General features: G+C 52.3%; 3 protein-coding genes across 10 annotated transcripts; 1 reads left to right on the top strand and 2 right to left on the bottom strand.

The window, feature by feature from the left end:
* Nucleotides 1–365: 365 nt before the first annotated feature.
* Nucleotides 366–8912, bottom strand: LOC147133668 (fibroblast growth factor 13-like). Of its 3 annotated transcripts, none has more exons than XM_086057360.1 (5): nt 8721–8912; nt 4982–5092; nt 3961–4064; nt 2950–3148; nt 366–2524 (listed from the first exon to the last, which is right to left on the bottom strand). In XM_086057360.1, exons 1-5 carry the CDS (start codon nt 8734–8736, stop codon nt 2388–2390), a joined length of 567 nt encoding a protein of 188 aa, XP_085913486.1. In that variant the 5' UTR covers nt 8737–8912; the 3' UTR covers nt 366–2387. The 3 variants fall into 3 exon arrangements, with proteins under 3 accessions (XP_085913486.1, XP_085913485.1, XP_085913483.1); XM_086057359.1 differs by lacking the exon at nt 8721–8912 and adding an exon at nt 7530–7849; XM_086057357.1 differs by lacking the exon at nt 8721–8912 and adding an exon at nt 5315–5750.
* On the top strand, nt 8728–13986 carry LOC147133667 (coagulation factor IX-like). The gene is made up of 8 exons (XM_086057347.1): nt 8728–8894; nt 9494–9663; nt 10598–10622; nt 10872–10985; nt 11744–11875; nt 11998–12320; nt 12407–12557; nt 13299–13986. Exons 1-8 carry the CDS (start codon nt 8798–8800, stop codon nt 13856–13858), a joined length of 1572 nt encoding a protein of 523 aa, XP_085913473.1. The 5' UTR covers nt 8728–8797; the 3' UTR covers nt 13859–13986.
* A 1-nt stretch (nt 13987) lies between these two features.
* LOC147133666 (proto-oncogene DBL-like) lies at nt 13988–23402 on the bottom strand. Of its 6 annotated transcripts, XM_086057343.1 has the most exons (27): nt 23251–23402; nt 22698–22832; nt 22374–22478; nt 22026–22175; nt 21818–21945; nt 21590–21704; nt 21385–21504; nt 21097–21288; nt 20827–21018; nt 20410–20611; nt 19718–19806; nt 19105–19205; nt 18968–19034; nt 18763–18878; nt 18634–18703; nt 18473–18565; nt 18275–18367; nt 18072–18197; nt 17328–17537; nt 16868–16960; nt 16642–16711; nt 16208–16228; nt 15876–15933; nt 15509–15630; nt 14790–14920; nt 14593–14705; nt 13988–14497 (listed from the first exon to the last, which is right to left on the bottom strand). In XM_086057343.1, the coding sequence occupies exons 1-27, from the start codon at nt 23299–23301 to the stop codon at nt 14416–14418; spliced, it is 3045 nt and encodes a 1014-aa protein (XP_085913469.1). In that variant the 5' UTR covers nt 23302–23402; the 3' UTR covers nt 13988–14415. The 6 variants fall into 6 exon arrangements, 5 of the variants coding, with proteins under 5 accessions (XP_085913469.1, XP_085913464.1, XP_085913465.1 ...); XM_086057338.1 differs by lacking the exons at nt 15876–15933; nt 16208–16228 and adding an exon at nt 15968–15986 and having other exon boundaries at nt 15509–15606; nt 18275–18565; XM_086057339.1 differs by lacking the exons at nt 15876–15933; nt 16208–16228 and adding an exon at nt 15968–15986 and having other exon boundaries at nt 14593–14920; nt 15509–15606.
* Between the last annotated feature and the right edge of the window lie 1318 nt (nt 23403–24720).

The following is a 24720-nucleotide window of genomic DNA, read 5'->3' as shown; positions in this document are numbered from 1 at the left end:
CAATCAGAGTATACAATAATGCCTTCATAACGTCAACTTTTGCATGCCCTTTTTTTTTTTGTTTGTTTGTTTTGTTTTGTTTTACCAGCGAGACTAAAAAAAAATGTTTACTGGCGGGAATGGGCTTCTTCCAAAGTAACAAAAAAAAAAGTTGTTTTTTTTTAATGGCAGGAATGGGCTTCTTCCAAAGAAAAAAAACTTTTTTTTTTTTTTTTTACTAGCAGATTTTTATTTTATTTCATTATTATTATTTTTTTTTTTACTGGCGGGAATGGGCTTCTTCCAAAGAAAAAAAAAATGTTTTTCTTTTTTTTTTTTCTCTTACTGACGGGAATGGGCTTCCATACAAATGAGAGCGAGCAGTGACTTGTTTACAAAGTTTATTCAGTGCATGTCAAGTTCAGTCCACAACGGGAAGGAAAAGGTTCCGCGCTCGCCGTCGGCCCCCCCGGGCCGCCATCGCTTTCCCGTCGGTCCCGTCACGAGTGTTCTGGTTTGACCCAAGTGGCTCACCGGCGCCCTCCGGCGAGCGTAAACGTAAAAGAGCAACCTCAGCATGCTGCTACGAGGGCAGAGGTCAGCGAGCGAGCGCTCATGCGGCAAAGACAAGCGCCGGCCACAAACGGGAACAAACAAAGAAAGCAACAAAGAAGAACTCGACAACGCCATTTGTGGAGAAGTTGCGGCCCGAAAGCTGGAGAGCTCTGACGAAACGGAAGAAAAGTGGAATCGGAGGGGGGAAAAAAACGGCACTAATAAAAGAATGAGAGCGGCAATGCAAACTAGTGAGTGAGTGAGTTCGGGGAAAGTGCAAATGTCCTGAGCGAGCTGAACACTTTGCGGTTTGAATGCTTTGAATTGGTTGACAGAGGCGGAATGATTAGTCCGCTCTGTCAAATGTCTCAAATTCATTTGTGGAATTTTGCCGTGGAAAATGTGGAATGTCACAAAACCTGCCAAATCTCGGAACGTGGAATAACAGTTGCCAGTGGGTTTCGATCGACGCTGGAATGCTTTGAATCGGTTCAGAAATGCGGAAGGGTCCAAAATGCAAAACGCAATGTGGGAAAAGATGAAGCGTTTGCACTGATTTGCCAAAGGTGGAATGAGGAGCTCCAATATTGGAACATTAGGAGGAGCAAAAACAGTCGCTTGGCGTCCAAATAGTTGCGGATGTGTGGTGAATGAGCAAATAAATTCATGCCGGAGTGGTTCCAAATTGCTGGAGAGCAATTGAAATGTGTCCATCCATGCGTTGGAGAATTTTGCAAAATGGGCAAATTCCTGCACGGGTTGCCAAACGCTTGCATTGATTTGGCGAAATGTGAAATGTTTGCGACAATGCGACGAGGTCCTGCAATGGTTGGCAAAATGTTGCGAGCGCAAGCGTTTTTGTGGTTTGCCACGCATTGCCTTGTGGGCGGGCTTGTAAACAATGCAGCATGTGTGTGTCTGCGTGTCAACAAAACGCACGCCACGCCTCGCTCGCGGCTACAAACATGGCCGCCGCCGGCTCCGTGTAAACATGGCCGCCTGTTTCCTAGCAACAACCTGCTTTCCTCTTTGGTTGCGTGTCCCTGCCAGCTGATTGTCTTTCCATGCCTGCTTGTGGCTGCGTCGGGGATCGCGCCCTAGCCACTGGAAAGTCCACTAGAGTGGGTTTATGTTTCTCCAAATGAAGCTCCTCAACTCACTTCAACAGCTGCTCGGCAACAAGATGAGCAAAACAAAAAGTGAAGAACGGAAGAACGGTATTTCCCCCAAAACCCCCCCCCCCCCCCCAAAAAAAGGAGAAAATCTGCCTAGTCATCTTTATGGTTAACTATAGATTCTCCAAGATAGCAGCTAAGCACTACTTTTGTCTGAATTTGCTGCTCACTTCGAGAAAGTTGCTCAGCACAAAAAAAAAAAAAAAGCCAACAAGGGGTGAGCGCTTCCGCCCAAAATTCGGCAAGTCATAGACGCTCCCCCCGAGAAGCGTTGCGATCGCCTGTGGATGCCGGAAGATGGTGGCAAAGCACTACTTATGTCCAAATTCACTCCTCCGATCACTTCGCCATAGTTCCTCGGCAAGCCAAAAACATTTGTTCAAAAGGAGGATGGAAGTTTGTGAAATCAAAGCTGCAAATTCTGTTTGTGGGACTTCGCTGTCTATTGTCGGGAATGATTGCCAACGCAGAAGAGATTTCCAACAGGACTTTTCAGGAACTATCTAGGTCCACTGTATAAAAATCCCCATCGAGTGGTTCGGGACTGTCGGATCAATTGTTTCGGCCTGATTGGAAATGAGTGAACGATTCCCAACACAGCCTAAGTGTGTGCGTGTGCGTGTGTGTGGGGGTGCGTGTTGGGGGCTCAGAGGGTGGTATGTGGGCTTGACGGGGGGGCTAGGACAGGTCGTTGTTGCTAGGCGACTTTCCTCCGTTGAGCAGAGCCGAAGCGCTGCGACTTTTGGTCGGCGTGCCGCTGCCTGAGCGCGACAACTCGGTCAGGTCGTGAAGGGATGGCTCTCTGTACATGGCCACTACACACACACAAACACACACACACACACACAAAAGCAGTTAACACTAAGACCCTACACAAAACAAAAAATAAAACTTATATAATATCCTCCATGCCAAGTAATGTCAGTCCAATTGCTCCATTGCAGATTAGAGATAGATCGACATGCTTTTTTCGGGGCCGATAACGATTATTGGCAGTCAAGGAGGCCGATAAACGATATTTGGGGCCCATATTCATTTTCAGTAAAAAGGAAAATATTGGCATCAAAATCTCAAGAAAAATGGACTCTTAACTTTGGTCACAACGTCTTTAAGCATGTTTATTGAACAATGTTGCAGGTTTGCATCATGTTTTTTTTTTTTGTTGTTGTTGTTTTTTTAAATTATTTCAAGAATTTTTTTGGCAATATACATCTGTTATAAAATTCTAACAAAAAGTTACCTTTGAGCGGTTTGGGGATGAAGTGCGCGGCGGCCTTGTTCTTCTTGACGTGGTTGCCCTTCATGACGGCGCCCTCCTTGCTGAGTCCCAGGTACCACGCCCGGCCCGACGCCTGCTGGCGGTACAGCATGGACGAGTAGGTCACGTAGTAGTTCTCGAACACCGACTCCTTGAACTTGCACTCGGACGTGAAGTGCTCCTGGGGGGGGGGGGGGGGGGGTGACACGCGCAGAGGGGCGGAGCCGTCAAGTGACAGGCGGCCGCCGGTGTGTGCTTGACGCGCGGTCATTTGACGTCATAGGCATAGGCCAAACCTTTCTGCACCGCCTACTTGTGGAACGTTCTAAACAATGTGGAAGAAAATGGCGGAAGAGGTTGGCAAGGTTCGCACTTTTATCTCAGAATTCTGACTTTGAAGTGAGAATTCTGACTTTCAATTCTGGCAGTCAGAATGTCTCACTTTACTAGTCAGAATTCGGACTTTATTCTCAGAGTTCTCACTTTAAAGTCAGAATTCTGAAAATAAAGTCAGAATCTGAATGAATTTTTAAAACTTTTTTTTTAACATTTTTCAGATCGTGTGTCGCCATGTTGGAGAAGTTGTAGAACAACAACTACAGGATTCTCTACTTCTCTTACAGTTAAGTGTTGTTCATGTGCCGTAGTATGCGAGTATGGGTTCACTGCCCCCTATAGTATGGGAGAATGAACTGCAGGCTTGAGCCGCACAGAGGATGATGTGTCATCGCGGCGCGGCGCGTCCACGCATCAAGCATACCCCAAGCCTGAGAGGCGCTGACGTTTGCGTTTCCTCATTCCCACGTCTCCATGGCGACCGGCTACTACCCGGAATGCCAAGTGGATGCTGAGGATGCTGGTGCGGTTGCCGTAGGAAACGGCAACATATGCGCCAATTTCAATTTGCATCACCTCATCGCACACTTGCTGCGTGTGTTGGCGCGTGTGTGTGCATGTGTGTGTGTGTGTGTGTTGATGAGTGTGTGTACATACAGAAGTGTAGAGGAAGCCCTCGCTGTTCATGGCCAGGTATAGTTTGGTTTGGACGCCCTGGATGGCGACCACCCGAAGTCCCACAGGGATCAGATTGAACACGGCTGTTGGTGCGCACACACACACGCACACACATGCTTTCAGTAAAAAAGGCTGTTTGAGCATTTTTGGATATCAGGCTTGAGGTCCATGTACTGGCACCTTCTTTTACCTCACTAGCAGGACAATTTAGCACACTAGTAGGGCCACTGCATTTTATTTGTGGGTTTTTTTTATTTTTATTTTTTTTACCCCCCGCCCCCTCACTACTGTATGACATTTCGACACAATTTGTGTGTACTTGTAGGACAACTATTGCATATAGTACTTTTGGTGCTATAAAAGGGTCTAGGGTGCTAATAGAGTGTGTCATATGCCTAGAAGTTGATTCTAGTGGTTTTACTAGTGCACCAGTAAGTATCGTTATCAGGATGATACCGGCCTTATTTTTAGATATCTGGTTCTCATAAAGGCTGCTGCTATAGCTGATACCAGCCACCGATGCTCAAGGCAAAGAAAATCTGACATCTTGTAAGTCCTCCTCAGCAGTAGTTGGCGCTAAGCTGTGACAGTTTGACGTCATGTGTCAGCCAGAGGTTTTGTCCGCAATGTTTTTGTCATTGTGCTAAATGAAAACGTATATATCAAAGTACTCGCGGTATCGGTGAGAACTCACTGATATCGGTCTGGAAAAACAAAAAAAAAAAAAAGTGTTGTCAAGCATCCCAACTCGGAAGGTTTAATTGAGAACTAGTTAGCCAAAATTGCACTAGCGGTGAAAAGAACTGTACTCGGTTGATTGATCATGGTGTATTGAGGCTGATTCTGACATTTGGCGAAATTCTAAAATGAAAAGAACTTATTTTCTGGTCACTCGCGCTTCAACAATAACGGTACGAATTACAGGCAGAGTCCTACTAGTGCGCAAAAGTGTCTTGTGACTACTAGTGGACTGTGCTTGGTGCCGCGTGTGCGTGCTGACCGTAGGCGGCGTCTTCTTCTTTGGTGCCGTCGATGGTGCCATCAGACTGAAGCTGCAGCTGGAAGCCCTGCCGACTGGACAGTCGAGTCACGATGCCCTTCAGCTGCGGCTCTGCTCCGCCAAAACCGCACACACACACACACACAAAAAGAAAGAAAAAAGACTGTCAGGACACGCAGAACCATGACGACCAGCCGCGAACTGGTCACTCCACAAAGGATGTCGCGGAGGCCTGATCGGAACCCTGAACTTGAGAACCGCGGGGCAGACAAGCCCAGCGCTGCGCCACTGGCCCATCAAAGTTGAGACGAGGAGGATGAAGATGAAGCTCACCTGGCGGTCTCCTCCTCTTCCTCTTCTTGCGGGCGCCAAACAAGTTGACGCGCGCGAACACGTTCAATTTGCTGCCGGCGCCGTCGTTGGCGGCGTCGCTGCCGCGGCACGCGCTCGCCTTGTCGCGTTCACGCGCTTGCCGCTTCTGGCGCATCAGCGAGCTGGCGATGGCCGCCGCGCGCGACATGTCGTCGGCAGGGGGTGGGGGCGAGGGGAGGGGGGCGAGGCGTTCAAGGCCGGGATGCGGCGGCGGCCGCCGAGCGCCCACGCGTCCTCACGTCCATCGGCGCGCTTCACCAATCCGGTAAAGACCCCCGACGACCCCCACCCGGCTCCTCACACCCCCGTCGCCTTCCCCCCCCCCCCCGCGTAAGCTTGGGCGCCGCGGCGACACCTCTCAGCCCGGACGACCTCCGCATCCGAGCATCTGCTGTTGCGTCTGAAGGTGCGCCAGAGTACGTGTGTGGCTCTGCTTCGTAGTTTGTTGATTTATGTGTAAGCCTGGGGGGGGGGGGGGGCGTGTGTGTGTGTGTGACTGTTCGTTTCGTGAGCATTGGTATGCGTGTGCGAGTGAGCAACTCTATGTGTGAAAGTGAGAATGTGTTCATGTTCACATGCTGTTTGTGTGTGCATGTCAATCCACATGTGTTTGTGATGAAGCTGTTGCGCAGCTGCAGTGAGCGACCCGCCTTGCACGCACACACAATACAGCTGCCCCCACCTCCCAGTCCTTGTGTCTTCTGTTTGTCAATGAAACCAAGCGGCATTCATAAAAAAAAAAAAGTCCGCGTGCACTGAGGAGAACGAGAAGAGGAAGATGGAGAAGGAGGCTGCAGGAGTGTATGTTAGAAGGGGGGGGGGGCGTGTGGATGGGAGGGGCGGATCGAGGGACCGTGCTGCTGTTTTGGTGCAGAGGTGCTGCAAGAAGATCTCTGCAACACACACTAAAAAGCAGCCACACGCTTTCCAGCACACTGTAGAAAAGAGCATTAACATGCACTCGCACACACCCTGTGTCTCGTATGCATAGAGACACAAAAAAAAAAGACACACACACACACACTTTTAAGCACACGGTCTCTTGCAAACAAACACACACAAATCTGAGAGAAAAAAAAGACAAGAATACATACACGTGCACGCACTCATTCACGCCCATTTCCCGTTCATCAGTTTTCGACTGAAATGTGACCTGTAGCTCGTGCCGGCCACCAGAGGGAGCTGCGCCCCAGCTGTAGCCCCAAAGAGGCCACTTTGCCTTCAAAGATGGTTTGGAGCGCCAAATGTGGCTCGTAACGCGGAGCAAGAAAAGGAGCGCACGCGCCTTGAGAAATGAGCAAGCGGAGGTGGCGCCACTTCAAGACGGGCAAAGCCAAAGAAAGATCGCGACGTCAGGGCAAAGCTGATAAAATGGCGGCTGCACCCACAGCTCCCTCTGACCTCAATGCCGCCCCCTGTGGAGTTCCCGCTGCTACTGCAGCGTTTGTGGTGCCAGCTTCCGGCAGAATGCAAAGTCTGGCTGGAAGAATCCGGAAGTGCGCTTGTAGCCTACAACATCAGAGAGCCCGAACATAGAAGTGTGCGCACGGCGTCGGTCCATCCATCTTGCTTGGGGCAGCGAGGACGGAAGTCCGGACCTGCGTGTCTCCATCTGCCTCTGACAATCACCAAGTCCCAACTGGAGAGACACATTCCGCTGACTCCCGCAAAAGGGAAAGAAGTGCAGCATTCAGAGGCACCATACCAAAAAGTCTCAACCTTCCCACGTGCTCGAAACACATTTCAGCATTTTCAAAGACAACTCCTTCAAAACATTCCTTACAATGTTTTGTTCAACAAAAGCATAAAAAGAACTGGCTTAAAGCTAACATATAGTATGAAACGCCATTGAAATGCTAACGGGAATTAGCATAGATGATATAGACACGTAAATCTTCCAAGAAAAGCTAGAGCTCAGTGCTGCCCGCCATCTCGTGGCATAAAGTGGTACTACACTGAAGGTGTTCAACCTGAAATTCCGACTGCATCCTGTCAAATCCCATCAAGAAGGACGCCTTCCAAATCCGCAGTATAGCGGGCTCCGCTGCAAACCACATCCAACCAGAACTTTCCTCCGGTTACCCGCACCACAACCATTCTTCTCGCCTCGACTTGCCCCAAAAACTATCCTGAGCTCCTGAGTCTGTCCCATCCCGTCCCGTCCCATCCGCCCTACCTGAAGTGGATCTGCGAAGAGGGAAGGTCATGCTGCGCCCGTGGAGCTCCGGAGCGTCTGCGCTCTTGACATTTGGCAACTACCCGTCGGCCAATCGCGGAAGTTGCGAGCGCTCGATTCTCTCCGGGGCTCCGGATCCATTAGGCCCGCCCGGCGGATCGTTAGAGGACATTAGAGGCCATTAGGACTTCATCAATCTTTCATCTCCGCCTCGTCGGGACGGAGGTCGGATGATTCCCAAATCTCGCCACCCGCACGCCCCGGGCAATCCCACCTGCGGCTCTTTCTCACCCTGCCTGACTTTCCTGCTGACACACCCACAACGGCGCCCCCAGCAAGCAACGGGTTAGGCAACCCTCAGCCGACGCTCGCCCTTGGGACCAAAAAGCTCAACAGAGTTGGAGAGTTAGACGGAACACACACACACACACACACACACATACATATATGAATGAATGAATATATATATATATATATATATATATATATATATATATATATATATATGCATACACAGACACAAAGACATCTATACATTAACACAGACATAATCTCACTCACACACACACACTTATTCACCCATACACTTACACACACAAGCACACAATATACATATGCACTTTATATATGTGTGTGCACAGGTTGACACACAAACCCCCCAAAACTTGCACACGCATCCACTTTAGCTCGCACTCACACAATCCTATACACGTTAATGGCGTAGCCTGCATCCATCCCATAATAGCACACATTACATAGCAGCCACACTCAGCCTGACGTCCATTATCCTGTGACACGACTTGCTGTTAAAACTTGCTGCGTGAGCGCGCGCGCGTGTCCAAAAAGTGCTGAAGCGAGAAAGCGGAAGTTGCCGACCAGGAATAAGTGGAACTTCCAAACAGTCCCACGCTCAAGCCACGGAAGAAAGTGGACCCGTTAGCGTTGAGCACCTGTGACGCCTCAACGCATGCAGCCAGACTAAATACATCTCCTTATAGGACCCAGAAGTAGGGATGGGCTAGCAAAATGTTGATATTCCCATCCAGTGTGCTCAATTTGGAGTATCCTTAAACTAAAGTATCGATATTTGCAATTCATTCATGGATAAGATATATTTATTCATCTATCATTTAAAAGGTTGTTTTGTCATCCAATCAGAATTTTCGCTCTGTGTTAGCTGTGGACACTGACCTGAACTCGCACACATGTCCACACAGAGTAAACATCGCGTGTAGTTGCACTTTGGCTTTGAGCAGAGCACATTGAAGATGGCCTCCGTGCGTTTGGTGATGTTGCTGCTCACGTTTGGAGTCCAGGCCGCCGCTGCCAACGCCGCCAGCGCCGACGACGTCGAGGGAAACGCACGTGAGTGACAGGACGGGGGCGGGATGATATTCCATAACTCGGACCTGACCTCTGACCCCCTCTCGCGAGCGCTATCGAGTTATGACCTTTGGCTTCACAGCTGACGTCCGCTAGCTTCACATAAAAAAATTAAAAATAATTTTTTTAAAAATGATTTCCTTTGGGCACTTATAGGACAGAAATCAAACGCTTGTAAAAAAAAAAAAAAAAAAAAAAAAAAAGAGCCACTTTCAAATGCAACGTTTGTTACCGACGTGTTTTGCTTGTTCGACCTGACAGAACATTTTTTTTGCTCGGATGGCAATATGCTGATCTCACTTTTCTTTTCGCTGTAGACCAATCAGATTTCAAATTGCTGAAACGCGTACAAAACACACACACAAAGTGACACAGACACGCGCGCGGAAACATGCACTCACACCAGTGCGCCAACACGCGCGCGTGTAAATTGCTCCTTTTGAAAAAGAAAAACAGCAATACGTGGATGTCCAAATGCGATAGGACAAAATCGACTGTGGGGCCGAATACTGGAATTCGACGACAGTCAACTTTTTTGCTTTTTTTTTTTTCCTTTCTTTGTTGGTGTTTGGTTTGGGCAGGCGGCGTGCGTCTGGCACGGCGGGTGGCGTCCGACGTACTGCGGCGCCAACGGCGCTACAACAGCGGCCCGTTCGAAGAGATGAGGGCGGGCAACCTGGAGCGGGAGTGCCGGGAGGAAACGTGCGACTTCGAGGAGGCCCGCGAGATCTTTGAGGACGAAACCAAAACGGTATGCACGCGCGCTGTTACGTGCGCCATCACACGCAGGATCACGTGAAATCAAGCCGATTATTGAAGTGTGTGCGATCGTCCCGCCTGGTCACCTCCAATCATGTTGGATTTTCAAGATTTGTGTGTCTTTATCATCACGTGTGAGCAGATGTGCTCACGGGTTCTGCTATTTTGCGGATTTTGTTTTTTTTTTACAATGCAGTTAATAACTCCAAACGCTTGTCTGTGTGGTGTGTAATTCCGCTGTCGAACACTGGATGGCAGTACGCAATTTAGTTGGAGATGGTGTCAATTTGAAAGAAGAAGAGCAAAACAGAAAGTATTTTAGTGGTAGTTTCTGCCGAAGGTTAGTCCCAATTACCCCCCGCGCCCCTTTTTCTTTTTTTTTTTATACCTCAAGTCAATTCCCTTCAATCGTGTTTTTGACACCTCCAGAAAGCGCCGGTTGTGATGATAAAAGTGCAGTTGGTTCGTTTGGAAAAAAGGGATGCACTTACAGTCAACGCACTAAAGTTTGTCATTTTTGTCTTATCCGCTGTTCTGGCACCCTCTCGATATATATTTTTTGTTTTAACAGAAAGACCCTTCAAAAAAAGTCCCCCAAAATACTTTTGTTTTTTTTAACACATCCCTCGACTGTAGCTCTGTTTTTGTAAATTGCCCATGTCACTTTTTGCGGTTGTGGTCTGGTACATGACTCTAATCAGGAATACTAGCGTCGAAGCATGATCACACATAATTGTGTGCAATTGTCAGGCATACACCGATGTAATCAATTCCACGCGCATGTCGTCGTGATCGCGTGTCTTCCCGTTTGACGCTCGCCAACGTGCGTGACGTTTGCGTGTGCGAGCGGCGCGCGTACGCGTTCTCACGTCGTGCACTCGTCTGCCATGGTGGCGATGTCATCCAGGCAACTTTTGTCCTTTCAGATGGAATTCTGGGCCGTATACGTTGGTAAGACTTCTCGCGTGTGCGCCTCTTTGCCCATGTGTGCGTGGCCTGTGTTTCCTGTGTGCACTCTCTGTGGGAGTGTTTGTTGGTTGGTTTAGTGAATGTGACGTGTGTTTAATTGTGTAATAGTGTGTGTTCAATGTGTTTGTGAATGAGAGTGTGTGTTTTTGTTCCTTTGTGTACTTGCGTGTATTTGTCCAAGTGTGTGCGTTCATGTTTGTTAATGTAAGTGTGTGTGTGTGGGGGGGGCAGACGGCGACCAGTGCAAGCCGCCCCCCTGCCAGAATGGCGGCGTGTGTCAAGATGGCGTCAATTCGTACGTGTGCTGGTGTAACAGCAGCTTTACTGGAAAAAACTGCGAGATTGGTGAGTGTCGCCAGCAAACACACACATGTACACTTGAGGCTCTTTTTTTTTTTTTTTTTTTTTTTTTTTTTTTTTTTTTTTTGGAGGGAGCGCCCCTCGATTTTGGCGCGGGTGCAAACCTCCTTGATTGTGTTTGGGAATTTAACCGTCCTCGCTGCTCCATCCTGGCTGTAGCAAAGGTCTTTCCTTTGACACACCCCCAGCGCACGTGACAATTTGGTGGCTGGAAGTAGACTGAATTAGATCAGCTCTGAGCTGGTCTAAGTTGTGGCGCAGGTGGTGTTATGATTTTGGTGAATGTGATGGAGATGCAGGCAGACAGGTTGTGCTCTCTGCCACCGGGTGGGGCGGAGGGCGTTCTGGTCTCCAAGTGCCCACATTCTAAAAACAGTTGGGTTAAAAATAACACAATTTGGGGTGAAAAATTGACCGATCCACTCATTGGGTCACCTTCACCCACTTTCTTGCGTCGTTTTGTACAAAACAGCCCAATTTGGGGAAAGTTGGGTCAAATGTACCCAAGTAGTGGAACGATCCACTTTTGACCCCAAATGGTGTTGTTATTTTTAAGCCAACTGTTTTGAGAGTGCACTTTACAGTGGCCAACTTTCCATCCATCCTTGCAGCACCTTCTAAACGTATTTTGCGCATGTCGATCTCCTGCGCGGACTCCAGCCAGTCCACTTCAGCCAAGTGGACCCGCTAGACTTGCAGTGGGACTGAATAATGGAGGCCCTTTGTGTCCCCCCCCCCGGCAGAGGTCTCCAAGCAGTGCTCGGTCAACAACGGCGGCTGCTCTCACTTCTGCGCCATGAAGTCAAACGCCGTGCATTGCCGATGTGCACTCGGATACAAACTCGCTGACGACCTCGCCACTTGTGAGGCCACAGGTGAAACGCACACGCAGGGCGCGCGCAGACTCACACGCACACAACACACATGTGCATAGACACACCCGCGCAAACGCACATGTGCGCGGCGGAAGTCGGGAAGTCTCCGGGCATGTGTGCAGGCGAGTTCAGCTGCGGCGGGTCGGGCGCCTCGTCCGCCTTGACGCCGCGTTCGTCCAACCGGACCGAGGGCGGCCAGCCCGAGGGCGACGTCATCCCGGACGAGTGGCTGGACTACGAGTACGAGTACGAGGACGAATCGGAGCGCGGCGCCAACGTTTCGGCGGGAGCTCGGATCGGGAGGCGCTCGGCGAGGGGGGCCGGCGAGCCGCCGTCGTGGCGCCGCTCCTTCTTCCCCACGCTCCCCAGCGTCACGGCGAAGGAGAACAGCGACCAGAGGATCGTGGGCGGCTACGAGGCCAAAGCGGGAGACTTCCCCTGGCAGGTGCGACATCGCCGGCAGCCGTACGACGCCCCCCCACCCCCACCCCCTCCCATAGCCGGCCCCCCCTGACCGCGGCACTCCCACAGGCGGCGCTGATCTCGCACGCGGCCAGGCTGACACAGACCGCGGCGGAACCCTTCTGTGGCGGCACGCTGCTCAGCGAGCTTTGGGTGATCACGGCGGCGCACTGCATCATCCAGGCCCGGATGGCGGGAATCACTTTCTTTGTGCGACTGGGTGAGACGCCGAACACGCGCACGGGTCCCCTTGCATAAGTGCGCGTAAAATCTGTAAGCTTGGAAGTGTGAGGCAGACGTACTTGCGCTTGGAAACACTTTGGTTGCCGTCAGCTCTGCCGCCACGTCAAAGTGGAAGTTGCTGAGAAACAGCACATCCCGGTGGCGGTTCCGAGAAGAGCGGGCGGCAGTGTTCAAAAGGACGAACTAGCCAGGAGGGAAAAAAAAGAGAAAAATGATTTTGAGAAAAGAAAAGTGCAAATTGAGGGGGGGGGAAAGTCATGTAAATTAGGGCTTGAAGGGGAAGTCAACGCAAACATTTTTCTTTCAAGAATATGTTCTATGCAAGCCCAGTAGTTGAGAGATTCCGATAAATATTGCGTTTGTGAAATAAGTGTTAACGCACTCGTTTTTAGCCGTTTCTGGGGGCGGCCATTTTGTCTTCTGAGAATGACATCACAAGTGCTCACAACGACCAATCACGGCTCAGATTCCGAAAACAGGTCAGCCGCGATTGGTCGTTGTGCGCGGTTGTGATGTCATTTTCAGTCGACAGAAGACAAAATGGCCGCCCCCAGAGATGGCTAACAACGAGTGCATTTTGCCCCTTAACTGATATTCCACAAACGCAAAATGAATCCGAATGCCGTGTTTCAACACGTGGGCCTGCTGGGAACGCATTTTTGAGAAAAAGATGTTTGGTTTGACTTCCGCTTTGACAGCGCTGTGGACTCTGCGACAGGCGAGCACGACACGCGGAACGGCGAGGGTCCGGAGCGGGACCACGAGGTGGCCGAGGAGCTGGTCCACAAGTCGTACAATTTCCACAAGTCGCGCTTCAACCACGACGTGGCGCTGCTCAAGCTGGCCACGGCGGTGGAGATGTCGGCGCGGCGCCGGCCCATCTGCCTGGGGCCCAAGGCCTTCACGGAGAGCCTCCTGCAGGAGGCGGCCATCTCGGTGGTGAGCGGCTGGGGGCGGGTGCGCGACGGGGGGCTGCAGTCGTCCACGCTGCGCCGGCTGGAGGTTCCCTTCGTGGAGCGCAGCGTCTGCAAGGCCAGCAGCGAGGGCCGCATCACCTCCTTCATGTTCTGCGCCGGCTTCCGCGACCGCAAGGAGGACGCGTGCCAGGGGGACAGCGGGGGGCCGCACGTCACCCGGCGCCAGGGCGTCTGGTTCCTCACGGGCGTGGTCAGCTGGGGCGAGGGCTGCGCCGTGGCCGGCAAGTACGGCGTCTACACGCGCATCTCGCGCTACTACGCCTGGATCAGCAACACCACCGGCATCCGTACCGACTCGTGAGCGCCCGGCGCCGCGTCTCGCTGCGCTTCTTGGAGACTACTTCTCCTTTTCGTTCTCCTTTGAGCAGCCACTTCGTTTCAAACAATAAAGGGCCACCAATGCGTCAGCTCGTCGACGGCAAACAGGAAGTGGGTTGTGTGCTTTTATTGTGAAAGTCCTCACAGGATCAACTGAGCACTTTCAAAAGAAGCGTGACTTGGACAATGTGCCGTACACAAATGAAAATGGCAACGGGAGCGTGGAAAATGACAAAAGTGCAAAAGGGCGCCGAGTGGAATCGCAAAGCTCCCGATGACGACATCGCTCGCCCCCTGCTGGTCGTCACATGTAAGGCACTTCTGACGCGACCGTTTATGTTTGTGACTTTGGTGTGCGTGGAGGCACACTACGCTGACGTGCTACGCGCTACCGTCCTACGCTAAGCTAACACTTAAAAGCCCAGCAGTTTGGCACGTGACAAGTTAACGTTGGCGATGATGACGAAAGAAGCGCTGACGTTGTGCCCTTCTGCGACGTCGCGGTGAGGAGGAAGACGACGTCTCCGCTCCGATTGGCTCTCAGCACGTCTCGCCCAGAATCCGATGCAGGTCCGAGGTCAGCACGCGCCCCTCTTCGTCGCGGCTCTCGTTCCTCACCAGCCTGACGCCAGCGCGCGCGCGCACACACACACAGAAGACATCCATGAACGGCACACGCGCGCGCGCACGCGAGCGAGCGGGCGTAAAACCACCGACCACATTCCGTCGTCGTCGCGGCGCAGCAGCTGGATGACGTCGCCGCACGCGAAGATGATGTCGTCACTGCTCGCCACGCTGCCGGCCACCAGGACTCGGTAGCGACCCGCCACCTGTGGCGCCGCAAACGGGAACAGCGGGTCAGCCGGCGAGCGAAGATGCGGAATGGTCGGCGAAGCTCTCCGCCGTGCACCCACCAGCGGTGCGGGCCGCTCCTCCTCCTCCGCGTCGCCTTCGTCGTCCGAATCGGACACGTTGGAGCCGTCCGTGGCGCCCCAGTCCTCCAGGCCGTCGCAGATGGCCACCGAGTGCGCCGCCGCCGGCCAGGCTGCGGGCGTGTGCGTGTGTGTGTGTGTGTGTGCGTGTGGTTGATGAAGGAAAACGTGACAAAATGCAACAATGTTGCATAATAACAAGCAAGTTTGATTTCATGCTAGGGACTTTAGCGTTCAATGAGTGTGAGCATCTGTTTACATTTGCGTGCATGCGCGTGTGCGTGTTCATGCGTGAGTGTGCACGTTTATATGCGCGTGTTCTTATGTCCAAGCATGCATTATGTGTGTATAGTCTTTGAATTTTCATAATAGTTAGATTTTATTTGTTTTTGATTTGTTTTTCAAATTCAATTAGTTTGTAGAGCAGATTTGTTTTTTATTCTTTAATATGCGTTGTTTTAATTGAGCTTTTTTTGTTGTAGTATTAGGTTTTTTTTTGTAACATGGAGGCTTTGTCGAGTGCAAGATGGAAAAAAAAATCACTCAGCTGTAATTAGTTAATTTTAGTTAGTTTTATAAACGTCTGATTGTCCAGGAAAGCGCTATATGCACTATTAATATTTTCGGTTACTGGTAATAACCATGATGCGCTTGTGTGCACGTGGATGTGAATTGGTGTGTTCGCGGGCAAATGTACTCACCACGTCGGGTCGAGCGGGCCACGGGGTCGGAGTGGGCGGGGCTGGTGTTCACAGACTCCTCCCATCCGGTGGGGTGGGCATGGCTGGAGGCGGAAGAACTGCGAGTGACAGGAAGGCCCGATCTCAATTGCCACACTTGCACCCTTCACTTGCGCGTTCCCGCGGAGGCTACGAGCGCGTCCGAATTCTGCAAAGTGCTCTGTCGCCCCGCCCACTTTGCGCCCTTGCTCCGCACTTGGGCCAAGTCCGCATTCACGGGCCCTCAGCCGAAGCATGTTACCCATAATTCATTGCGGATTTGACCAAAATTGCAGAAAACTGACCTGTAGCTGTGCCGAAAAAATGTCGATTTAAGCGTAAATAACACGCTGAGCGGCCTCCCCACCACACGCCCACCTCAGACGCAACAAGTGTTCTGTACGGCGGCACATGCAGGGGCAGGGGGGGGGGGGGGCTCACCTGTCCGAGATGAGGCCGTCTGAAAGAAAGACCACACGCATGTGTCACCATTCCTGGCTAAAACCTTCATGAAACATCGTTTCATTCGTAACACTCACAAGGCACATAAATTAATACCTCAGGCATAAATTTCTAGGGCTCTGCAAAATAACGAGTTAATTTTGGGCGCGCATGACGCGCGCGAGCCTTCGTTGGCTTTGCGCTGCCTGCTAGTTGGCACTTGAGTGTCCTTTGAGGTTCATGCTGTGCACGCATTGGCCTCTAGGGGGCGATGTGGTGCACGCGAGCAGATCACACACCTGGAGTCCAATTACTCAATGAGCGGAGTTTCTTGCCAACCGCAGTTAAACACCATTTGAAGAAGAAGAAGAAGAAGTCAATGACCAGAAGAGGCCAACGAAGAAGGGAGGAAGAAGGGGCGTTCAAACGTTTGGCTTAAAGGCGGCTCGCAAAAAAGGATGGAAAAACAAACAAACAAACTTGTCTAGCGCTGCTTTGAGGAGAAGGCTAGGCGGGATCGACGAAGAACAAGTCGAAGCAGGAAGGAGTTGTAAGGTAAGCACAGCTGTGCCGTCGACGGTCGGATTTGGAGCACACAATTCATAAAAATGCATCCTGATTTATATGGCAACAAACTCAGCCATGAAGAAATACATTCAGTCGTTCATTCCTACCTGTGTGCTGCTGACTGATGATCTTCTGGATCTCTGTGAGCCACGTGACCTTCACCTCCACGCTGGGAGCCTACGCACGCACGCACGCACGCACGCCTTGACTTTTGCTTTTCAAATGTAGTTAGTATTTTTTTTCCTAAAATGCTTTATTTTACTTTAGCGTTCATGAGTCTTAGTATTAGTTTAGGTGTTGTTGTAAAGCGAGTGTGCGGAGGAGGAGGTGCACCTGCAGGATGTAGACTTCCTGGCTTCCTCTGTGGCACAATTCAAACTTCTTGGCGTCGCCTTTGACGTTTTCTGTCACGCTCACCGAGTTCATCTGAGCATACAAGCAGTGGACATGTTAGGGGCGGGGCATGGCGGGCCGTGATAGGTTTTTGGGAGAACGATATTTGGCACATCAAAATTCCGATTCAATGGATTCATGGATTTTTTTATTTTTTTTTGGCCTTTTGCACTTGTTGAACTTTACAACAGAGATTGGCAAAAATCAGATGTTTTTTTTGTGATGACTTTTGGGGGGTGATGTTTAAATATCATTTACCTTATGTTGGGCTGTGTAAAAAAAAAAAAAAAAAAAAAAAAAAATGCAATTTTCCAATTTTTAAAAATCTGGCCAATGAATGGGTGGGGCTTTGTCGGCGTACATTGTGCCGGTTTTTGTCACGAGGGTGCGCCGTACGTACCCCGAGGCAGGACTTGAAGCTGTAGACGGGCGAGCGGCAGCGGTCGTCGCGGCGCTTGCAGCACACCAGCGCTCGCTCGTAGAGGAAGACGTGGCGCTGGGCGCCTTTGAAGCGGGCCAGCTCCCGCATGCGCGCCGCCGCCCTCTTGTGGCTGCTCCACACGCTGAAGCCGCCCTGCAGCACCACGCGGCCCAGCAGGCCCAGCTCGCCCTGCCACAGCCACCGGCGCGCCCGTCGGTCAGTAAGCGGGCCGGCCACAGAACACCTTCCGTGGATTTGTGGATTTTGGTTGATCCTTGCGCTACTCTCAGAAGACACGTCTCGTGTCGAATATTGCTTTGGAGCCAAGGAGCCGGGAGGAGTTTCATGAAGTGGGCCTAGCACCATGTGTGATGGGGACAAAAAATGCTTTGCTGCCATCTTGTGGCCACCAAAGGCACTGACTTCAAATACGAGCACATGCTGGCCAATTGCGGCACTTTGCGCCCCTTGTGGAACTTGACGGAATGACAGTGCCAGTGTTCTTCATGTACGACGGAAGACGGGTGATTGACAGCTCTTGATTCGATGCGATTGATTTTCACGGTGGCCTTTGACGCTTGCTAATGACGCTTGATTGACAGCTCCTACGGATGTTTTGCGGAGGCCTCATGACGACATTCGACCCTCGCGAGCGAGATTTGACCGGCGGCTGACGACAAGGGTTTGCTCGCTAGCTCTTGACGACGTTTGATTGACAGCTACCTGATATCCGACGATGGCCGTCTGGTGCATGGAGTCGTTGACGGCCTTGAGCAGGTCCAGCATGCAGTCCAGCGCCTCCTGCAGTTGGGCGCGGTACTGCGGCTCCGTGCAGTGTTTGAGAAGCTCCTGCGCGCACAAGCGTATGAGGCGCGTGCGCTTGGCGTCGGGGCGCGTGCGTGCGTGCGCGCGCGCGCGATGGCAACCTTGAGGATCAGCTGGTACTTGGTGAGGCGCTGGATGGGCTTCAGCAGGTACGAGTCCAGAGACAACTTGTGCTCCAGCTTCTTCTGGCACTCCTGCGCCCAGGGGACACACACGACGAGCACAGCCGCTTGACGTGAGCGCGCGCGTGCGTTTACCGCTATGACATGTGCGGCCAGCATCCACATGGACACACGCACCTGGAAGAAGGCGGAGTCAGAGCACTGTTTCCATAACGACTCGGAGCGAGGCTTGTTCTGGCAGTAATGCTGGTACATCTGGAACTTCTCCTTCTACGCACACACATGAAGGTGCTTTTTCTTTTGCCAGCGGAGCGGGCGCCTGCGCCGCGACTCCTCACCCGCTGCAGGAAACACTGGCCCACCCGCTCCGGAGTGTCCAGGCAGCGCTGGAGGTCCTGCAGGAAGGTTCTGGAAGGATAAGACGTGTTGAGGGCGTGGCGGGGCGGCGAAGTTCTCGTTGAGGGTACCTGCTGTGAAACTGGTAGATTTGTGGCATGTTTCCAAAAAGGACGTCCTTGTGACTGCGGACAAGCGGCGGCAGAAGATCACACGCGGACGGGTCCTCCATCTCGGCTCGGTAGCCCTGGACGGCCCAAACGCGCGCGGGAAATGCGCAACATCAAGAGCGACGCAGGAAAGGAAGCGGCGAGCGCTCGCCGCGCGCGCGCTCACCAGAAGGACGGCCAGCAGCTGCTCCACGTAAATCTTCTCGGTGGAGATGAGCTCCTTCATGATGCGACTGCGCAGTTCAAAGCTCAAGTCAAGATGCCGCAACCTTTGCCGCCGCCACCTCGGAGCCGCGTACGCACCTCGTCACTTGCTCCGCCCCTTCCTCCGCCTCAGAGTCGCTCTCGGGGGCGGAGCCGTACAGACAGCTGCGGTTGCCTTGGTAGTCGTGCATCACTTCAATCTGCAGACACGAAAAACACATCATGATCGTCACGATGATCATGATGATGATCATGATGATCATCACGATGATCATCATCACGATGATCATCATCACGATCATGATGATCATCACGATCATCACGATCATCCTGAACATGACGATCATCACGATCATCCTGAACATGACGATCATCACGATCATCCTGCACAGGACGATCATCACGATCATCCTGAACAGGACGATCATCACGATCATCCTGCACAGGACGATCATCACGATCATCCTGCACAGGACGATCATCACGATCATCCTGCACAGGACGATCGTCATGATCATGATGATCATCATGATCAGGGTGCGCCGTCAAAATACGCCTTAACGTGAAGGCGGGCCATGCTGCGCGACAATTTGCAGACTGCTGAAAAAATGAGCATTACTTTCATCACATAACCGTGGACCACGCAAAATCTTTAGCCGTTCAACCGCCAGTACGCATACACACACCCCCACACACACACACACACACACACCTTTCGTTGGTCGCTGGTCCTCCTGGAGGTTCTCTTTCCAGGGAGAAGATCGAAGGAGAACCTGGAGTTGAGAAGGTTGAAGTCCACACCTGAAGACATGACAGAACCACATTTACAGCAGAATCTGATCCAGAATGAGAACAAGGTTCTGATCTAGATCCAAAATGAAAATTAGATTCTGATCCAGAAACAGAACCAGATGCAGAACAGAATCCAAATGAGATCCAGATTTAGATTCGGATTCGTGTTAAGAAAATGAATCAGAACAAGAATCAAAATCATATTTGATTAAGATTTAGAAAAATCTTGAACCAGATTCAGATCCAGAGCCATAACAGAGTCCAAATGAGAACCAAGACCAGATGTACGTTAAAATTCTGAGCGAGAGACAAACACAGGAGCAGAAACAGATTCAGATCCAGCCCAGAATGTAAATGACTTGACATAATCCAAAATTTAGAGCCAAAATCCGGAACCAGATTCATATTCAGAGCCTGAAACCAGAGCCAGATTTGGACCCAGAAGCAGAACCAATTTGAAAACCAGATCCAGAACAGAAGGAGAAACTCAGAATCCGAATCCCAACCAGACCCAGTTTAAGAATCAGAGCTGGATTCCCGATCAGGCCATGCAGCCTCGGAGGCCGTTTCGTTGGAGTCGAATGTTGGATGACGGCGTCGTGACGGCGTTACCGTGCTTGGGCGAGAAGAGCGGCGCCTTGGCGCCGTGCTGCGCGGCTGCTTCCGCGGGTTCAGCGACTTGGGCTTCGGGCCGCGGCGCCACGGGCTGGATGGGTCGGACCCGCACGTCGGCCATCTTGCGAAGACACTGCTCTCGGTTGTGGATCATGGCCCGCATGGATGCCAGCTTGTCCGTCACCATGGCGATCTGACACTGGCCAAGGTCAGGCGATCAGACGTCGGGAGTAAAAAAGGCGCTCCCCACTCATGACTGACGCTTGATGGCCACGTCTTACGGGTGTTTTCGAAGCGCTTACCTGCCCGCCCCCCACCCCGCAAAATGACCTTTGTCCGACCTGACCCCGGCGCGGCGGCTGAATGTTCCCGGGCTCCCGCCGCTGACCTCGGAGGGCCGCTAGGGGGCGCTACCTGCAGCTGCGGCGTGAGAATGGCCTCAAACTCCAGACTGAGGACGTCCCGTTTGTTGTCCGCCAAGTCCGGCGCCCTCTCCTGGTGGCGGCTCAGGCACTGCAGGGCCTCCTGGGCGCCTTCTCTGCTCTGGAAGCGCTCAACCAGCTGACTGGCCAGCAGGTACGCGCCCTCGTCACACCAGCGCAGAACCTTGCGTGCGCACGCGCAGAGTCAGCAACCACACTCAGACTCGCAGCGCACCTCGCGCACACACACACACACACACACCCGGTCCAGCCGTCCGAGCAGATCCCTAGCTCGCGTTAGCGTTGCGCGTTTGCCGCGCAGTCCCCCGCTGACGACGTCGCAGCGATGACGCAACTCATTGCAGCGCTGCATGATGAGAGCCAGGGCGTAATGATGGCGGGCGGCCAGCTGGTGGCCCTGTAACGTCACAACCTGAGCGCGGGACATCGCCTCCTGCCCGCGCACACACACACACACACACACACACACAAAAAAAGTGGGCGTGAGACTGCGCGCGTACGTGCGCCCGTGCGTGTGTGCGTGCGAGACCTGTGCGCGTTGCTCCAGAGCGTGAAGATTTTGGATGAGTTGCTCAGCGTGCAGCAGCGTGTCCCCCACGGCCGGGACGGCCTTCTCCTCGGCCGACATCTTCGCCAGCTCCTCCTCCATCTGCACACGCCCACCCGTGCACGGCTTGAACCGCAGGTGTGTGTGTGTGTGTGTGGGGGGGGGGGCGTGTCGCATCCGCACGCACCTGCTGGAAGTTGCGCTCGAAAAGCAGCAGCTGCTGGTACTGTTGCAGCTTCAGGCGGTGCTTGTCGAAGAAGCCGTCGAAGGCCTCCTCCATGTCGCGCAGCTGAGACAGCAGCCTGACGCGCACACAGACACGCTCACAAAAAGACGCGGACGCGCCCGCACATCTGCCCCGCAAGCGCTCTCCCTTTTCCTTGCTTGATGTTTGTTGTCGGGTGAGCGCGCTGACCTTTGAACTGTGTCCAAGTCTGACTGGACGTCCTCCCGCTCCTCCGCCGTGTCCTTCTTGGAGGCCTGGAGCGTCTCCAGGTTGTCCAGCAGGAGGCGTCCTTCCTTCAGCACCCCGACAATGTCCTCCTACAATGCCAGGCCACAACTACACTGAACAAGAACAACAACAACAACAACAACGGGAGTCCACGAGAAGCACCGCCCACCTTCATGTGTCGGTAGCGCTGCGTGTGCGAGCGCAGCAGGAAGTCGACGGCGTCGGCCTCGTCCGGAAGTTGGCCGTCCGACAACTCCGAGCCGAAGCCTTGCAGGAGGTGAGCCACCTCCTTCACCGTCACCGCGAACGTCTCGATGGCCTGCGCGCGCAAGTGTCCGTGCGTGAGCGCCACACAAACACATTCACAGCACGTCCCGCGGCATGAACCGTACCTCGCGTCACGCTACGCTAACACGCTAAGCCAACGGGGGTGACCAGCGAGCCGGTCAAAATCCCCCGAAGCAGTTCTGGTCGCCGAATGCTAACGCGCTAGCACGCTCTGCGTGAGTTTGCTTACCGAGCGCAGGACGATCCAGTCGCTCGGGCGGCGCCCCGCGCCTGACGTCAGGCGGTTGTCGTCGATGTAGCGCAGCAGGTCGCCCACCGAGCGCAGCATCACCACCTGAGGACGCGCCAGAGGGCCGCGTCGCCGCAACGCCACACTTGAGCATCAGCACGCCACGTGCGTCAAAGCCACGTCGCATCGCCGCGCAACTGTGTGTGCATGCCGCGTGACAATACCGCACGTGCGCAACATGGCACGCTGCATAGGGGACACCCCACGAGCACATCGAGCAACACGACCCGCGCAGCAATTGCACAACACGCAACTTCCTGTTACCGGCATCTTGAACAGGAAGTCATCCTGGCTGAAGCGGAAGCCCAGGTCGGTGCTGGAGGACGGGCTGGGGGCGGAGCTCAGCAAGGTGTTGGGGCCCAGGACCAACACCAAGTGCAGGTTGCCGGGAAACGAAGTCTGAGAAGGAGGAGTGCAAGTTGTCATGGCAACATCTTTTATATGTATGTATATACATACATATATATCATTTGGCATATATGGCATGTTTTGCCAATATGGTTTTTCGGCCAAATATTTCCAGTCCATGTAGATGTGTATGTGGCTAGGGAGTGATAGCCACGCACGAGATGACAACATTCCATCCCCCCCCAGTCAGCATGGAATGACATCACACTCATTGACACGCTGCGTCACATGATTCCGGTCTGCAGTGTTTCCACGCACCCACCCGCGTACTTTTCCAAGGTGACACGCACGTGTGTGTCGCAGCATCTGCATGTGTAGCACAACCTCCTGCATCTCAATCCCCCTCCCCCAACACTACTTTTTATTATTATTATTATTTTTTTGTTGTTGTTGTTGCTGGAGCTCTTACCGTGGCGCGGCGTAGACGCGGGAAGCCCCACGGCGGCTTGGACTCGGCCATCGCTGCCGCTCGGTTCTGTTGGGGTATTTGGAAGTCGGCAAGTCTGCAGTGGGACGCGATGAGGACGAGCAAGTGTGCATGCGCGAGCGTGTGGATCCTCCCCGCAGTGTCCGAACGGGAGGGGTGGGGGGTTTGGGGGCGGGGGGGGGGGAGCGGGGTTGCTCAGGCCTCTGCGGCAGGGACGCACCGAACCTGACCACGTTCACTAGACGTCACAGTTGACGTCACGGTGATGTCTCCTGACACGTTAGTGAAAAGACGCAAGCGGCTGGAAGACATCCACTAGATGGCGCTGCATCGCCACGCGCACACACCAACAGAGCATGTGGAAGGGTGGGAGAAACACCGGATGAGTCGCGACAGTTGGTAGAAACTGTGTGTTGAGATCGAGAGAAAAGAAGACATACATGGGAAGGAAAAGAAACACATTTTTGATTAGCCCAGTGTTAGAGATTGAGTGTTCAAAAAAATATGTGTGTTGTTTTGTATTTAAAGTTTGTTTGAATCCTGCCTGAGGACCATTTGGCCCCCCTAGGTGTGGTCTTAGAGGACCACTTGTCCTACAATCGACAGACAGACAGCTGGTTTGGGCTCGGAACACACTAATGGACTCCACTTTCCATAAAAGTCAAGAGAATCGAGTGCGCGTGCCCCGCCAATTGTGAACATTTGTGTATCATTGACAGCCATTGTAAATGCATTTAAAAAAACTAAAGACTTGGCGATAAAACTGGAACAGGGGTCGGCTCCCATAAAAAAAAAAACAACAACTTTATTTTATTTTTTAAAATATTGGTGAAGGTGACCTGCGTGTGCCCTGTCATTTGTGTAACAGAATTATTCAGTTGCCGATTGGCATTTAATCCCTGGCACGTTCCCGAGACGATTTGGGAAGAAAAGGCGGGAGTCCTCAGCGTGCACGCGCAAGGCAGATTTAGCAGCTCCGAGAATGTCCACGTTGATCCGTGACGAGCCGTAAATACCATCTGGACTTGATTTGGCCCGCCCGCCGTCACACAAACATTTCCAAGAAGGAAGCTGGCTAAATCTAGCCCGATTGTTTTTTTTTTCCGTCCACAAAAATAACAACAAACCTTTGCCCTGCTTCTTTTCCAATGAAAATGTTTATTTATTTTTTTTTTTTTTTATGACTGAAGACTACGTGTCCGTCCTGGCTCGCAAAGCTTATCGAAGGACCACAAAGATTGTTGGAGAATGTTGAAAAAGAAAAGCGTTGGGACAAATTGAGCCATTTTCAAGTTAAACGCACATTTGGTATCAACATTTTTTTTTAAAAAAAAGGGAGGGGGATTGCTTGCCACATTTACAAGTTGTTGTCTAGTAAAATATTTTGGGGGTCGGGGGTCGTGATACATTTGGAGGCTGAAATTGAGGCCGCGTGAAAGCGAGCCAACAACA

This window comes from Filicampus tigris, chromosome 17 (assembly GCF_054856515.1).
Source record: "Filicampus tigris isolate MCC_2025a chromosome 17, RoL_Ftig_1.0, whole genome shotgun sequence".
Taxonomy (NCBI): Eukaryota; Metazoa; Chordata; class Actinopteri; order Syngnathiformes; family Syngnathidae; genus Filicampus; species Filicampus tigris.
This window is presented reverse-complemented; position numbering and strand designations above follow the sequence as displayed.